Raw genomic sequence first — 17,513 nt, forward strand, 5'->3', positions numbered from 1 at the left:
TCTCACACTGACTGACTTTTATGTGTTGTGTTGTTTTATGTAGTGTATTTATTGCCATGTGGTTGTTTTTTGTCTACCTGCTCAGAGACAATACATTAGCAGACATTTCACAAAAAAAAAACACAACTGTGAATGTCATGGTGGCGCTGGAGGGAAAGTCAGGGGATCACCAGATTTTTTAGGATACATTGTTTGTGAACTATGAATGGCTGTACCAAATTCGGTGTCAATCCATATTGTAGATGTAGAGATATTTCAATGGATAGGTAACTTGCTGCTGCTGCTGAGTGGATTTAGAGGAAATGTCAGGGGATCACCAAGCTCTTGAGGATTCATTCTCTGGGCACCATACGTTTCTTTATAAAATGTCATGACAATCTATTTAGTAGTTTTTGAGATGTTTCACTAAAAAATGTCAACTTCATGGTGGCACAGGAAGAAATGGAAGTCGGTAGGATTCATTCTCTGGGGACCATAATTGTCCGATAGTAATATGACCAAAATGTTTAAACACTGGGCACAAAACTCTTTTGAGATAAGGCTTTTATGACATTTAATAACTGTCCTTTCTCTCCCTCTCTTCCTGCAGCCGGTCAGTTGAGCCAGTCGGCTCACTCCTCCCTCCAGCTGCCCTACACCGTGCTGGGCCTCGGACGGAGCGCCAACTTCCTGGACCACCTTTTCGTTGGCATCCCCCGGCAGCCTGGAGTGACGGTGAGGAAATAAATACTTGTTTCATAAAAAGTTTTTTTAGAACATGTGTTCTACCACTCACATGCTTGATGAAGTCTTTTCTGAGCACCCTAACATGTCCTGAATATAACAGTGTGTGGCATGCGTGGCTGAGACATTTAACGGAGTGATACGAGCAGAAATAGCCTCGGGATCCTGATGTTAAGAACTAGAAAACTTTCCAAGTTAAATAATATGTAATGACGGACTAATTCATGGTAAGCACAGTTCAAACCTTCTTAAAGTCATAAGCAGAGAGCAGAATAGTTGTTTTTCTCGTGCAGCTTAGGCTTTATTTCACAATGGGCTTGATGTAGCACATTTCTTCTGAGGATTGTGAGACTTGTTTGAAGGGTATTTTGTGAAGATTCAGAGGAGGGATTTCCCACCATGTATTTTCTTTTCTTATCGTTAGAAATGCTGAACAGAAGCAGCATTGTCTCACTAATCTTGCAAAAAACATTTAATGCTTGCTTGAGCTTACTTGTTGTTTTTTGTTATTCAAGCAGCAGTTGATGCAGCAAAATATGTGACAACTGGTGTTTATATCAATTGTCAAATGATTATGTCTTCAAAATATTTGCAAATGAGGGAAGCACAAGAGTATGGGAGAAAGTCCACAAAATGTTTTTGTTTTCTTTTTACTTAATGCAATTTGTGAAATGATTGATCAGTATGTAATAGCTTAACACAAAAAAACAATTAAGACCTACACAATGCAACCAGTTCTTCATTTTCTCCAGTTTTCTACTGGAAGACTTTGGTTTGCATTTATTTATGGATCCTGTCCCTTAAACACAAGCAAGTCGTATTTTACATTAGTTGCAGAATTTAGCATATTTTTGCAGCCCTCATCATTAGAAAGAGTCCAATTTTGGCAGGATAACTATGATGGCATGCTGAGGCACTAGAGGCAAGATTGGGCAGTAAAATGGCAGTGAGAAAAAGCTCTTTTCCTCATCCCATCTAGTGATTAAAGTTATTATGAGGAACTTTAACTGGTTATGAAACTGTCTTAATTTAATACTGATGCCTCTATGTGACCTAAATGAATAAACGAGAGCATCAGCGAGAAGATTAGCTATTTCCATATAGTTATTCTTAATGCTTGTCATTGGTGCCACCGGATCGGATTCTGGCAAATTCAGACAGAATCAATCTGGAGACCCAGGCCGTATTGCTGGGCTCGCTAGAGGGAAGGGAGGCACGGAAGAACCAGAACCAGGACTGAGATGGGCAGACTGTCAGACCCTGCTGCAGTGAAATGAGAAGTTTTCTAAAGGGACTCTGGTGCTCGGAAACACTACCGCTTTTGTCCCCGCCCGTTCTCATTTCTAGGGCGTCAAATACCGTCACTTTGTCATGACCGTCGGTGTTCGATACCAACGCAAACGGCACCTTTTAGTGCCGGTATGTGACGCACAGGCTTTCCATTAACTACAATATAAACAGTAACAGTAACAGTAAACCCACAGGGAAAGTGATGTGGTGGCGTAGTTTGAAAAGCGAAAGAGAAACACAGGGCAGGCGGGAGGGGAGGTGGATGGTGCAATGTCCTGTGCGTTACATTTCATTTTCACTTTACAATCAGCTGTACACAACATCAAGTCACATTTTCACTGTCAAAACTTAGTCATTTTAAGCCCAACCATGTTGTTTTTTTTCCTAAACCTAATTAATTGGTTTTATTGCCTGAACCTAAACAAGTGTTTTTGTTTAATTCACAACATTAAGCATGTGTCTATTGCGAGCGAAAAGTGAGGCCGAGGGGTCTGACAAAGCGTCAGTATATAAGGAGTTAGGATGAAAACGTGTTGTTTGTCCACAGAGACAGCCACAATCAACACAAAGTGAAAGTTCCTCGTAGTAACTTTAAAGAGAGGTTGAACAGACAGTTTCTTTATGGCCGATAGATTCCACATCCCGCTTCTAATGTATGGGATGATAGATGACATCACCCAGGGGAACATAAATATCGACACTCCCCGTCTTTATTTGAGATTCAAACACGTGTGTTTAACAGCTCTGGGAGTAGAGGATGTACTGTATGAATGACTCTCTGAATGCAGCCCGTGTGTGCCTCCTGACATACTACCAGGCAGCGTTATATTACTATAGTAAATAATTGATTGGGTTCATGTTTTTAATCTCTTCGTCAACCACATTTCTACACTACACTACTTCAAAATGTCAGCGCTCTTCAGTTCCGCTCTCTCACCGACTCCACATTCATCTCTATCTCTGTTTTCTCTCTCTCTCACGTTGCACTTGTCACACTGAATATCAGGCACGACAGGGCCCTTTTTTTCCCTCCCGTGTGTTACCGGGATTTTCGTCAAGCAGCTGATTAGAATTGTAGATGGGTCGGTCCGCGACTCAGAAGCTGTAGTGCACCGAGAACACTCAGCTCAAACAAGCTGCTTTGTTGTCCCCTTTCCGCACATTCCTTTTTCTATGCAAAGAAATGTGATCTTTTTTCTTCCTCCTCCTCGCCCATTCCTTCTACAAAGTGAATTAATGAATGCCTACAGATGCGGCCCATTATGCCGAGTAGGTTTTTTGTACCCGGAGGGACTAGGCTTTGGAAAGCTGTTTAGGAACGAGGAGAAATCCTGACCTGCTCAGCTGGCAGGTTTGGATCTTTCTGTCTGTCCACTGTCTTTATCAATCTCTCTCTCATTTTTGTTTTCTTTCTACGTCAGTCTTTATATCTGTCCTGCTTCCATTCTCTCGCTGTTCTCCCCTGCTGTGCCCTTTACAATTTTCTCCTTCACAATGAGAGTTTCTGCCTGCTGTTTCGCAGAAGGAGAGGTTTTGTAAAATCTACTCGGATATCTTCCATCTTCTGTCCAATCATTCCCCTCTTTTATTCACCCCCCTCCCCGTCTCTCTCTGTGAGTCTCTCTCCTCCTGTTCACTTATCTTCCACCCAGGGGATTCCCTTTGCTGCTCAAAGTGGTTTACTTCACTAATCAGTCCCCTACTTGTCACTCTCACTCTCTCGCTCTCTCTCTCTCTGTCTCCATCTCTGTATCTGTCCCCGTCCCTCCCTCGCTCCCTCTCTCATAGTGTGCCAGTTTCCCTGGCTTTGAACCAGAGTGTCTCTCTTTTCTCTCTGAAGACTTGGGAACACTTTTCTCTTCCAAACAGCCAGATCGGATCTGCTCCCAGGCAGCAGCAGTAGTGGAGGCTGACTCGTCTCCAGCTCTGCTCCCCCGCCAGTTGCCGCGCCGACGGCAGCGCTTTCCAAGAGCTAAGCGACAATGGCTTGCGGCGGAAATGTGCTCGTTATGTAAAAAAGCGCCGCCGTTGTTGCACGCGTATTCAAAAGAGCTGCGAGATGTGGTTTCCTCTCAATTGATGGAGAACGGAGAGCAACAATTAAAAGAGCAGCGGCACTACCAGATTCTGCCAAAATGTGGAAATGGAAATTCCTCACAGCTACAAGCGAGAGAACAGCGTTTAAATCATTGATATGATGTTTATATCGCTGAACTCGTAACCCCCTAATGAACCGGGGCAGACGCTAAATCATGACACAAGGCAAAATTGGACTCGGAAGACGGTGAAAAGGAAAACCAGCAGAAAGTGATGATGATGCTGGGCTATGCAGAGGTTAAATATAGTCTGTGTCAGTCTGATGTCAGATGTCCTCGTTGGGTGTTGAGCCTTAAGGCGGCAAACTGCTAAAAATGAAACTTGAACTTGTGCAAAGTCAAGCTGCTGTCAAACACGGCGCTGCAAGCGAATATTTATAAGCTCACTACAACTTGACATCTGATGGTTAACTCTTCGTCTTAACAGTCACTTCTTGTCCAGTTAAACACCCAAAGTGTCCTCTCACAATGTGTAACTATATCTGGATAGAAGAAACAGGGATTTGATGTAAACAAAGGATATAAACCAGAAACATGAGCTCAAAGGATACGTGAAAACTAACTATTTGTGTGACTGGGTTGTGTTCAGTGGGCAACCCCTGGGTCTGAAGCCAATGCGGAAGTGCCTTAAACTTGCACTCTTTCTAATAGCCAGCTTGAGGTGACTCCTCTGGTTACAGCGTTATCCCTCAATACTGGACCAATTCCAGAAATTGTTGTCCCAATTAGTCACTTTGACACACAATCATGGGAAACTAGGGTCCAGGTTGAAAAATACCAAAGCTACCCTTTAAATCACAGGATGAGAAAAGACAATGTATATTTTATCCGGACAGATGCTGAGATTATGACTTGCTCTGCAGATGGCTGAACTCTCTCACACCTAGCCGCTGCACATATACACACACCTCTATGCACACAGACATACGCACGCTAGCAAAACTGTGTTGCTCCCCACAGTCCGAGTCATTTATTTCATGCAGCAGGTTGTCTGTGCCTTAAATGCACAGCTTAAAATAGCTGCTCCACAGTAGCTAAGGAAAAACCGCGGGACCTTATTATTATTCTGCCCCAGCGGACTTAACATACATATTCTGAGTGTGTGTCTCTATGGAAATCTGCTTATATTGTTACCATAATATATCACCGTGTCTGTGCACACCCAGTTCATGTGTTTTCTGTGTCTTTTCCAGGAAATAAGGAAGAAGGAGTGGACGGCCATCATTCCCAACTCTCAGCTCATTGTCATCCCCTTCCCACACAATCAGCCCCGCAGGTAAACACTCACACTCGTAGATATAGAACAGTGTAGATGGGTCACTCTGTAAATGCCCCTTTTCCTTGTGCACAGCGGTGTAATTTGCCGGGAGCCCCGTTGACGCTTGTTGCTAAGGATACCATTCAACGACTTAAGAGCCTCATCTTTGTGTCACTTAGCGACATATTCCAGTTAATGTTACCTCAACTCGATACAGCTCCGTGGTGCCGCCTTTACAAAACAATCTCTTTGCACACACACCTCGCAGCATGTGTCCTCATGTTTTCATGACGTTGTTCGCATGTAGCTCAAACCCCAGGAGGAGCTCCAGATGGCTATTCAACACACAAACACACACACACACACACACATACAAGCACCCTCCTCCATATAGCCTCATAACACTTGTGTACCCGCCAGACTTGCCAGCACAGACGCACACACCAGGAGTGAAACGAGATCCGACCAGAAAAACCAGGTTGCCTCGATATTCTCCTCACATAGAGTCAAAGCTATAACAGATTGCGAGATGATGAATTTAATATATCAAAGCAGTCGGATTGCTGGAAAATAATTAAAAGTTCTTGGAAACGAGAAACTGAGCGGTGCTTCATTTTGCTCAGCTGTGACAAGAAAGTGAAAGAGATGTTCATTTATTTATTTTCACTTAATGAGGAGGCAATCGCTGCTAATGTGTGCTATTTGGTAATTACATTGTTTTTCCGTCAGATAAAACATAAAGGCAAGCATATGGCAAGTTTCACACTCCCTCTCTCTCTTTCTCTCTCTCTCTTTCTCTCTCTCACTCTCTCTCTTTTAAGTTGGACCGCTAAGTTGTACCTGACTCCTAGCAACAGCGTGCTGCTGACGGCCATCGTGCTGATCGGAGTGTGCGTCTTCATCCTCGTCATTATTGGCATCCTGCACTGGCAAGAGAAGGTCAGAACACGCACGCACACACACACACACACACACACACACACACACACACACACACACACACACACACACACACACACACACACACACACACACACACACATACACATACAGTGGTGTAGTTAACGTTGGCCTCTTCCTGGTGATTTACTGCTTTAGAGAGAGTGTGTGTGTGTGTGTGTGTGTGTGTGTGTGTGTGTGTGTGTGTGTGTGTGTGTGTGTGTGTGTGTGTGTGTGTGTGTGTGTGTGTGTGTGTGTGTGTGTGTGTGTGTGTGTGTGTAAGAGAGAGAGAGCAGATTGGTCACAAGCAGCAGCAGCAGATGGGTCTCACTGTCCCTGTCCTGTAGTCCTCTAGCCTCCCACTGAGACACACACACACACACACACACACACACACACTCTTTTTCTCTCTCTTTCTCTTCCTCTATCTTTCTATCTATCTATCCTTCTCTCTCTCCCTGGGCCACAACCTGGAAGGACATTCAGCTTTAATTGCCTGCTTCTGTCCTTTCAGCATGGCAGATCTGCTGTTCATTATTGCCATAAATACGCTCTCCAGGGAGTCAATGCATGTTTTTCATGGTTTTTTTTCGTCCTCCTGGTCTGGGTGTTGTTTCAGTCCCACGCACACATACAGACACACACACACACACACACACACACACACACACACACACACACACACACACAGTACGGTCACAGCAAAATGTACCCTGACAGGTCGACGACACACAGGCACACACTTTATTAAAGAGGACCTATTATGCTTTTGTGCTTTTGCCCTTTGCGTTAGTGTTTTATAGAGTATTTTTGTGCATGTAAAAGGTCTGCAAAGTTACAAAGCTCAAAGTCCACGCCAAAGGGAGTTTCTGTCCCCCACAGAAACACTGCTCCTGAACTGCCTGAAACACCTTGCTTTAAGTCACGCCCTTTCTTCTGTAACGTGGTGATTTCACCAAGTAACACATTTTGCCTAGCAGCTAGTTTGGCACGCCCTCAAACAAAGCTAGTTAGAGCGGAGGTGGAGTGGAGTCCGAAGAGTTTGGTTCGGCTGACCAATCACAACAGAGTGGGCCAGTTGACCAATCAGAGCAGACTGGGCTTTTTTGGGCGGGACAAAGGGTGAAAAAGAGGTGCTGCAGCACAGCTGGTATGAGAAAAATATATATTTTTTAACATTAAAGCATATAAACATGTTCTAGTAGAAACCCAAAATACAAGTATGCCCCTGAAAATGAGCACAATAGGTCCTCTTTAACAATAAGTCTCGCAAATGTACTTTTGTGGGGGGTTCTTCTTCTCTTTTTCATCTCCACACTGTGGTAAGGCCGTCTACTGGGCTGAGTGGTGCAGTAAGTCGCTGGCATCTTCTCCAAGCCATCTGCCGCACAAGTGTGTGTGTGCGTTTTATGTGGTCCTGCATGTGTGTCTATACACAGGATGGCATGTGTGCATGGTTACACACACAGACACGCTCTAATTGCCCTCTTTTTGGGATACGTGGGCGTGACCGTCAGCTTCATATGAACCGACGCTGCATTTAAAACAAAAAAAAACACGGCTGGTCCCTGAACCGAGCGTCTACACACACCGAGCAGGCTCAGGTGGATGGGAGGGGATGGGTGTGTGTATGTGGGGGTTGAGAAACATGACAGTGAGAGGTAGAAAGAGGAAAATGCTAATTTGAAAAACAAAAAAAAAAAACAGCTCTTGCAGCGGCTGGCAGTATACTTCACATGAAACCAAATCTGTCATGTTCACACAGGCAGAATGATGAGTTTGAAGCCTCAAAGAAGCAATGCATTTGGTTTTGATCGCTCTAATGTGCTGAGGCTGACCAGTCAAAGTAATCAAAACATGTCTTGTTCACTAGTTGGTTCCTGGAGTATTTTAGCCACTCTGGTTATCCAGTTGAATTTTTATTTAAGTGTTATCCTCAACGTTCCTCAAAATACAAACGCGGGAGTCTTCTAGATAATTAATGGTTCTTCATATGATATCCAGGGCAATAATATAGCATCAAACATCTATTGTCTATGTAAAAATATATAGAGGAGTAATGTCTACCTGAGCAGAGAATGAAGTCTCTCTTCCTTTGTGTGTGTTGTAATCCAAGCTTCTCTGTGCTTTGTTGACATAGCCGGGCCGGCTATGACCCTAACCCTAACCCCCGAACCCTAACCCATTCAGCACCATTAATGATGCTATTTGGTTTATCTTAAAGCCATTAATTAGCTTAACTGCATTTTATTGCACGGCATTGTTGAATACTAGATTCTGATTGGTGGATCACAACGTTCTACGGTCTGATATTTCTTTATAACAGACCGTTGCTATGTATAATACACGGTTGCTATGGGCTCAGTTCTGATGGCGGACCGTTTCTGTGTCAAATGATTGATTTCTGAAGTAAGTAGCCATTTAATAAGTAGGATAATGTACAGCTAGTGGGTCATTGTTGTTAAATAAACCCCACCAGAGCGTTCCAAGACCACTCTATCGGGGCTTATTTCACAACAATGACCTGCTAGCTGTACATTATCCTACTTATACAATACTTAGAAGCCCCTGTTACCGCTGCTGCTATGGAAACGAAGCTGGTCAGTGATATAAGACATAATGATTTGTTGTTGCAATTCAGAACAAACTACACTTGCTGAATGCACATTTAACACTGACTTTAAACTGCTGAATGTATTTTCTACCAAACATAATCTGTAGCATCTGTTCCTGACTTTTGGCTTTTTATAAAATAATGAGAATTTTCCAACACAATTGCTCATCTTCTCTCGTGATGATTCAACCAGGAGAGTCTTGCGCCCATCCAAGTCATGGAAGTTTGCCAACTGCGAGTCACCTCTTGTTGTCTGTGCAGAGAAATGAATGGGACTTTTACTTACTGTACATTGGCCTCCCGAAAACACTCCTGCCCAACACTTATGTTTAAAAGATATTATATAAAAAAACAACTAATATTAAATACCGGTACACATACAATACATAGAATTGGGTACAATCATATAAACTACTAGAGAGGCAAGGGATGTACAGATGGATATGAGTGACCTCACATTTGGTCCATAAACAGGAGAAGTGCAAAAGTTACAAGCTAGTAAAGGGGAGGTCTTTACCCAAAATGTGCCTGTGTGCAAGTGTGGCGTACTATGAAGACAAAGTGCTATATATCATTGGAAGTGTCTAAAGGACATAAAAGCTCAGATAAAAAAGAGAACCAGCAATGAGATACATTATAAAAGCGCATAAATAAAGGATTTTGACATATTTAAGACGTTAAGCACACACTTTTTCAGAGAAAAAGAGAGAAGTACTTTACTTTTATGCCTATAAAAAGCAGTGATGAATTCTTTAAATCATTCCTCCATTGTGTTCTGTGATCCACTCCGAATGTGATGTTTCACCTCTGCTTATTTTACCACAGGGGCACTATGTCATAATAATAATAACAATATCGTTTTTAGTTTGGCATCATGTAGTGAAATCCATAATGCTGATGCTCTCCTCATGGGTACAGACTTGTGATAGATGTAAGGGATAATGCCTGACGAGGACACCTCGAAGGGCATTTTCCCACTTATACTGTGGTCACTTGCCAAATAAAAAAAAAGTTAAGACCATTAATTTATATTTTCATGCGTTTTACAACCAAAATGTAAAGTTTTTCACAAGCCACTCACTCTGTAATACCTGGAAACATCATTACCATCCCATGAGCTTCTTATGCAATGGAAACATCGTTCACTGCTCCAGTAGATAGGACAGACCTTAGCTACGACTTGGCAACGGGAGATATTTCTAGTCCGCTCTGCTCATAGAGCCATTTGGCTCAGCTACGAGCCAACGGTGAACAGACAGTTTCACAGGAACTACTTAGTAGGTGTCCATTATTTAAGGGATAATGTACAGCGAGCTTGTCATTGTTGTCATTGTTGCATCGACAGGGCGACGCCGACCCCCGATGTGGACCCCGACGCTCTGAAGGGGTTTATTTCACAACAATGACCCGCTAGCTGTACATTATCCCCCCTATTACACGGCTACTAAAGCCGTGATTGACCAATCAGAATCGAGTATTTACCCAGACCATGGTATAATGGCACTTTATTAACCCAAACATAACTATTTCTAACCATGAATCAAAAACGCTGCCACTTCTAATTCAAGCAGAAAACAGTGTTGGTGTGCTGCAGCAGGTTTGTCTCCATCTGTGGTGAACAAACACACCTCCAGTGTCACTATATACTGCGGCGCTGTGTTCAGAGCGACAGCTTTTTTGAAAACGCAGCACATTTGATTCAATTAATAACTGAAAGACACACATCTGGAGCGGCGGGGCTAATGTGGCGTAACCTTCTGCACCATCCAGGGAATTAAGATTGAGGTTGAGTCCTGTATACCGTTCGCTAACATCCTCCCTCATATCTCATCTTCTCCCTGCCTCTTTTATGGCGGGGCATCCAGTAAGGTCAGGGCGAGCCGGCTGATTGACATTTGGCATTTTCTGTGTGTTTGCGCCGCCGCCTCTGGTATTTGCTCTTCTAATAACAAAGTCAGGTAGAGGGCAGAAGCACCGGGGCAAAGACGTGCCGTCCCGGCTAACAAGCTAACACAACTCCAGTGAACTTCTGTGCAGTACGATATTAGCTGGTGTATTAATACGGGATATTAATCAGAAATATAAGTTTTGATGGAAAGGTGGAGAGAAACCATGTAATGAAGCAGACTGCAATCAATCTCCTCACCTATCATCATCTCCATGCGGGACGTGTAGACCAGACTTAATGAGTTGACATTAGCGCCCAGTGAGACTGCACCATACCTCACAGTAGCTGTAACACCTGCTTTCAGACACAGACGCAACCACTGTGTCATTAAAACCTTCAGATGGACACAAATCAATGCTCGGCTGCTTCATGATGAGTCAGGCCTCAGGATGACAATTTGATGGTATCCCCAGGATAGTCAATTAGACCAGGCTTCAACAGCAGCACAGCCCAGTGGCTCCGTTATCCAAAGGAAAAAGAACATCACATCAATCCATCTGCTCCTTAGAAATATGCTATCCTAAAAAATTTTAAAAAAAGGCACGACATCAATCAATATGAGGCGCTGGTATCTTGGAAGATGGATGAAGGCTTTATTACAAATCAAAACTGACGGGATAAAAAAAAAAATGCAGTAAATGTGTTGCTGCCCATCTTTTAGGTTGCAGTAAATTAGTCAACATCAGGGAAGGAGTGTCTGTCCTTTAAAAGTCCAAAAGTCTTTCTAATGTACTGAGATTGGGTTCAGTTCTTTCTATACAAACTGCTGCAACATTTAGACAATGTGCTGAGGGAATGAAAAACAAGGATTGTTCCATTCAGATACTTTCAAATTGATGTCTATTCTCTCCCCCCCATCCTCAGTTCATAACTGATCTCACATAACAGATCTGAATGCATTATTGACTGCACTGTCACCGGTCCAGATGATGTGGGATCTTTTTTTTCTTTTGTGCTCGACTACTGTCAAATGGCCACCTCTTATAAAGCGTGGTGATGTGCTTCTGGAGCCATTATGAACTAAAGGAATTAAAGGTCATTGTGAAATGTTACCCTTTAAGTGGTTTTCCATGCAACATCTTTTGAAAGTGAATATTGTACTGAACTACAACTGTGAGATACTTGTACATTACTTTTAGTTTTTATACTACTTCTTACATCTACTCTACCACACTTATGAGGAAAGTAATGTTCTTTTTCTCCACTTACTTATAAAACATGTAATCATCTTATAAAATATGATGCATTGTTATAGATGAAATCTTCACATGCCCATATGTAGAAATTAGGGCTGTCAATCAATCAAAGTATTTAAACACGAGTAATTGCATTTTTTATCTGTTCAAAATGTACTTTAAAGGGAGGTTTTTCAAGTATTTAATACTCTTATCAACATGGGAGTGGGCAAATATGCTGCTTTATGCAAATGTATGTATATATTAATTACTGGAAATCAATTAACACAAAACAATGACACATATTGTCCAGAAACCCTCACAGATACTGCATTTAGCATAAAAAATATGCTCAAATCATAACATGGCAAACTGCAGCCCAACAGGCAACAACAGCTGTCAGTGTGTCAGTGTGCTGATTTGACTATGACTTGCCCCAAACTGCATGTGATTATCATAAAGTGGGCATGTCTGTAAAGGGGAGACTCGTGGGTACCCATAGAACCCATTTTCATTCACATATCTTAAGGTCAGAGGTCAAGGGACACCTTTGAAAATGGCCATGCCAGTTTTTCCTCGCCAAAATTTAGCGTAAATTTGGAGCGTTATTTGTTTTCTAGTTTTATATGATACCAGTATCTTCACTCTAGCTTTAAAACTGAGCCCACTACAACCTAAAAAATTGGAAGTTGCGATAATTGCGTTAAAGAAATTAGTGGCGTTAAAACAAATTTGCGTTAACACGTTATTATCGCGACAACTTTGACAGCCCTAGTAGAAAGGGTTGTCGGTCACTGCATCTTTTAAAGTGCTGCTTACACATTAACACATCTGTAATAATCCTATAGTGTAATATAAATAATAAAATAGCAATATAATACTTTGTAAAAACAATTTAATAACACAAAAATGATGGAGTACTTTTCATACTTTCAGTACATTGTTCTGAGAACATTTCTAAACTTTTACTCTATTGCTACTTTAAAAGCTCTGAGTACTTCTACACCAGAGTATATAAAACTAGTACTGGCATCTAATGTTTGCTCAAATCTGCACTCTTTTATCTTGTACAACTGTTTGGATGACATTTAGCCCGTCTGTCAGCTTGTTCTCAGCTTAGCTGTAGCGGCGCCTCCAGCCATCACACCTGGCGCGTGTCTCGATGGCCAGACGATGATAATAGACTGATGGCTATAAATACAACGTATTATCCCTTTATAAAGCCTTATCCTCAGAAGGCCTTTTCACGTTGATAGAAGGGGTATGAGTGAGAGTCTGTGTGTTTGGTGTTTTAAGCTGGTTCATTATTATTTTCTGAGACTTGGATTTGCCAAGATCATGACAGAGATGACTTTATTTTCTATGTGTGATGCTCTAATTGAATATTAAAAGTTGACTTCCCAACCAGAAGTCTCAACTGAACACTTCCTACATCTGTTTGGTTGCACATATGTGATAATTAGATTACAAAGTTCACTATATTTTATTTATTTTTTCATTTTTAACCAATTAATGTTGTTGTTGTTGTTACACAAGCAAAAGGGGACTTAACACTCCACTAATCTGCCAGTGGGTCCATTTAATTAAGCGATGTGGTCATGTTTAAACCGCTGTTCCAGCCTTAATTGATCACTGAATCACTGGCCTATTGCAGCTTGTATACACACATTTTGACTGTTTTCTCACTTCGAGGTTCAGGGACAATACAGTGTAATTACATACACACAGATGTACATGCTATAGTGTTCATTTTGGCACCTGGTTTTAGTCTAATCTTGTCAAAAATTACTTTTGATCACATTTTAGTCATTCGATTACTATTAGGCAGTGGTTATGTCTGTCACCTCACAGCTAGAGGGTTGAAGGTTCAAACCAAGCTTGGAGCCCTTCTGTGGGGAGTTTGCATGTTCTCCCCGTGTTAGTGTTGGTTTTCTCTGGGTTCTCCGGCTTCCTCCCACAGGCCAAAGACATGCAGGTTAGGTTAATTGTTGACTCTAAATTGCCCGTCGTTGTTTTTTCTCAGCCGGAAAACGGAGTGTGAGTCACTGCCCCAAGCGAGGGAGTTCAAGTATCTCGGGGTCTTGTTCACGAGTGAGGGTAAAATGGAGCGGGAGATGGACAGGCGGTTCGGTGCAGCGTCAGCAGTTATGCGGGCGCTGTACCGGACCATTGTGGTGAAAAGGGAGCTAAGCCGGAAGACAAAGCTCTTGATTTACCAGTCCATCCACGTTCCAACCCTCACCTATATGGACATGAGCTTTGGGTAGTGACCGATAATCGCGGATATAAGTGGCCGAAATGAGCTTCCTTCGTAGGGTGGCTGGGTTCAGCATTAGAGATAGGGCGAGGAGCTCAGACATCTGGAGGGAGCTCGTAGTAGAGCCGCTGGCTGCTCCTTCGCGTCGAAAGGGGGCCAGCTGAGGTGGTTCGGACATCTGATCAGGATGCCTCCTGGGCACATCCTTTGGAGGTTTTCTGGGCACGGCCAACTGGTAGGAGGCCCCGCGATAGACCCAGAACACGCTGGAGAGATATATATCTCAGCTGGCCTGGGAACTACTCGGGGTCCCCTAGGAAGAGCTGGAAAACATTGCTGGGGAGAGGGACGTCTGGAATACCCCGCTAAGTCTGCTGCCCCGGCGACCCGGCCCGGATAAGCAGAAGAAAATGGATGGATGTGAATGTGAGCGTGAATGGTTGTCTGTCTCTACGTGTCAGCCCTGTGATAATCTGGCGACCTGTCCAGGGTGTACCCCACCTTCGCCCAATGTCAGCTGGGATCTGCTCAAGGATTGTGTTACTGATTGTGATACATGAAGTTTAACCAAAAATTCTTGCTTCTCTATGTGTGTGTTCAGAAAGCGGACGACCGAGAGAAGAGGCAGGAAGCCCACCGTTTCCATTTCGATGCCATGTGAAGGAAGAGAACTGCATCATGGGAGAACCTCCTCCTCCGCCGACGCCTCACCCTCCGTCCCCCCTTCACACACACACACACACACACTCAGGCTCATTTCAAGGGCCAATAAACGGATCCTCATTTGCCCCAAAACGTTTCTTTTTGATATTTTTCAGTCCTTCAGTCAGATGTGAAATATTCATGTTCCATTTCATTTATTCATTCCCGTGTTAGATGTACAGGAGCTGCAACAAGGCCACAGAGACACAGAGAAATCCTGACGGAGATAGAGCAGGGATTTCTGTGGACCGGCTGTAGTCAGCAGCGTGATCATCAGTGGTGTTATTAGAGCATCATTTGATAAAATGACACTGATTTGTGTTGAAACGCCCAACAAGTTATTCACTGGAAGGGAAGCACCTTTGGTACTGAGTGTTAAAATGTGTTGCGTTACTTGAAATCCATGTGTGTGCTACTGTACATCGTCTTTGTCTAGTTTATTCTCCTCCCTCTTTTGTCATTTGACTGAAATATAATCAAGAAATTCTTCAGATTTTATTACCTGTGAAGTTAAACTGACTTGTATTCTGTGATATCAAATGTCAGCTTTGCAACCGCAGCTGCAAAATGAACAAAATACGGACACATGCAACGTCATGATTCTGTGGAACTTTTTTTTTCTGCTACCAATCTCACCAAAAAATGATGAATCACCGTCGGGTCTGCCGAGTGCAAATTCATCTTTTTCTCACTTGATCGTATCACAGTGCATCGAAGGAGTTGCCAAAAAAGAGTTTCTCTGTTGCATCTTGTAAATTTCTAATGCTACTGCGTCGAGGCACAGCAAACAGTCTGAAAAAAACGTTTGCATTTTGAACTGCTGAATAAGGCACCGTTTACTCCGGCTTGTTTCCAGATGTAGTTTTAATTTTTGTTTGTCTTTTTTAAAGTGAATCGAGCCAAGCGCTTTGGCGTGTTCAGATATTTATTCCACCAGAATGAGCTCATGCCTTTCCAAGTGGTTTGCACTTTTTAAACTAATGATTAACTGTGGGTGTTTGTAATTTATTTTGCTGTACCGATTTGATTTGCAAATGAATGTTCAAGCTACTAAATGTGTTTACTTACTGAGGTTGAGAATAAAGGTTAAATTAACTCTGGGTGGTTTCATTTTCAGTGTTTTATTAGACTCCATGTCTTTTTACAAACCAATAATTCACCACTTTGTAAGAATTCTTCCCCTGAAACTCCTTTTCTGGGAACGTCTTTTGTTTACTTTGTTGCCGGGAAGCTAGAGGGAAATTTACACTGAAAATAATCATCTTCATACGCTCTCATTATCTCAATGTGTAGTCAGTTGAAGCAGCAGTGAAATTAAACTGCCTTTTAATTTTCCAGAGGCCCCTCTGAGCACCCCTCTGGGCCCACCGGCACCCCACTTCAGGAGCCACCCTGCTAAATAATGCATGGAGAGATTGAACCTCCCCTGCATGGCAAATGAGTGGAAGATTGTCTCAAGCTTGGTGGCCTTTAAGCAGATCACAACTGATGCAAAGTATGGGGGGGGTGGATAATGTACAGTATTGATAGTCAATAGCTGCCTGTGTGAGTGTGTTGGCTAGGAGGGAAACAGAGAGAGAGAGAGAAACTTAAAGCAAGGAGGAGGTGGTGAGCTACATGCTGTGTTAAGCTGTACAGAGAGAGACAGAAATAAACCGGAAACGAAGTGATTTGGCCTAAAAAATAAAAGCATGGAAGCAAAACAAAAAGTGTTGAGGTGCATAGAAGAGTTTTGTCATTAAACTCCACAGAATTAACTAAAACTTCAAAACCATACAGGCTGAACAAAGACTGATTTATTGAGATTTTGTATTTGCTTAATCCTAAACAAATTTAGGGATTATACTGCATTTTCTAAACATACAATATAGACTTGAATATAAATGAAACCAGAAGTGATGAAAGCCGTGTCCACATATATTCGTATATTATTCATCATATTATATTAGAGACACCCATGCCTTAGGTTTAGGGGATAGATGTTTGTTAATATTACAGCTCGCCAGTCAGTCAGCTTTTTACGGTGTTTTTCCTATGAATTTACAAGAAAACACAACTTTCTGCTAATTTGAAATTTAAAGGGGACATATCGTGCTCATTTTCAGGGTCATGCTTGTATTTCGGGTTTTTATTAGAACATGTTTACATGATTTAATGTTCAAAATACACATTATTTTTCTCATACTGTCTGTCTGAATAAACCTGTATTTACCCTCTGTTTGAAAAGCTCCGTTTTAGTGCATTTCAACGGAATGGCAACGGAATTGCATTGCTAGGAAACAGCTTGGTTCCATGTTTACATCCTGTCAGCTGATGTCATTCACATACACTGCAACAGGAAATTAATTCGGACACATTTAGTATATTTACGTTTAAAACTGTGAGATGGTCTAAATATTGTAGATTTGTGACATCACAAATGGACAGAAATCCTAACGGCTTGTTTCAAACGCACAGTTTCTGAATACTGTGTGTATTTCTCCGTGGATTGAGTGTTTTGATACTTTCACA

The 17,513-nt window shown here is 42.4% G+C and overlaps 1 protein-coding gene across 1 annotated transcript in view; it reads left to right on the forward strand.

The window, feature by feature from the left end:
* itfg1 (integrin alpha FG-GAP repeat containing 1) overlaps nucleotides 1-16,102 on the forward strand; it is a 171,173-nt gene extending 155,071 nt beyond the window's left edge. Inside the window, exons 15-18 of the mRNA XM_074660656.1 lie at nucleotides 590-714; nucleotides 5,303-5,385; nucleotides 6,189-6,306; nucleotides 14,902-16,102. Of these exons, the coding sequence (XP_074516757.1) occupies nucleotides 590-714; nucleotides 5,303-5,385; nucleotides 6,189-6,306; nucleotides 14,902-14,961 (386 nt within the window). The 3' untranslated portion in view covers nucleotides 14,962-16,102. The remainder of the gene's footprint in view (nucleotides 1-589; nucleotides 715-5,302; nucleotides 5,386-6,188; nucleotides 6,307-14,901) is intronic.
* The last annotated feature ends 1,411 nt before the right edge of the window (nucleotides 16,103-17,513 follow it).

Source organism: Sebastes fasciatus, chromosome 2 (genome assembly GCF_043250625.1).
Source record: "Sebastes fasciatus isolate fSebFas1 chromosome 2, fSebFas1.pri, whole genome shotgun sequence".
NCBI lineage: Eukaryota > Metazoa > Chordata > Actinopteri > Perciformes > Sebastidae > Sebastes > Sebastes fasciatus.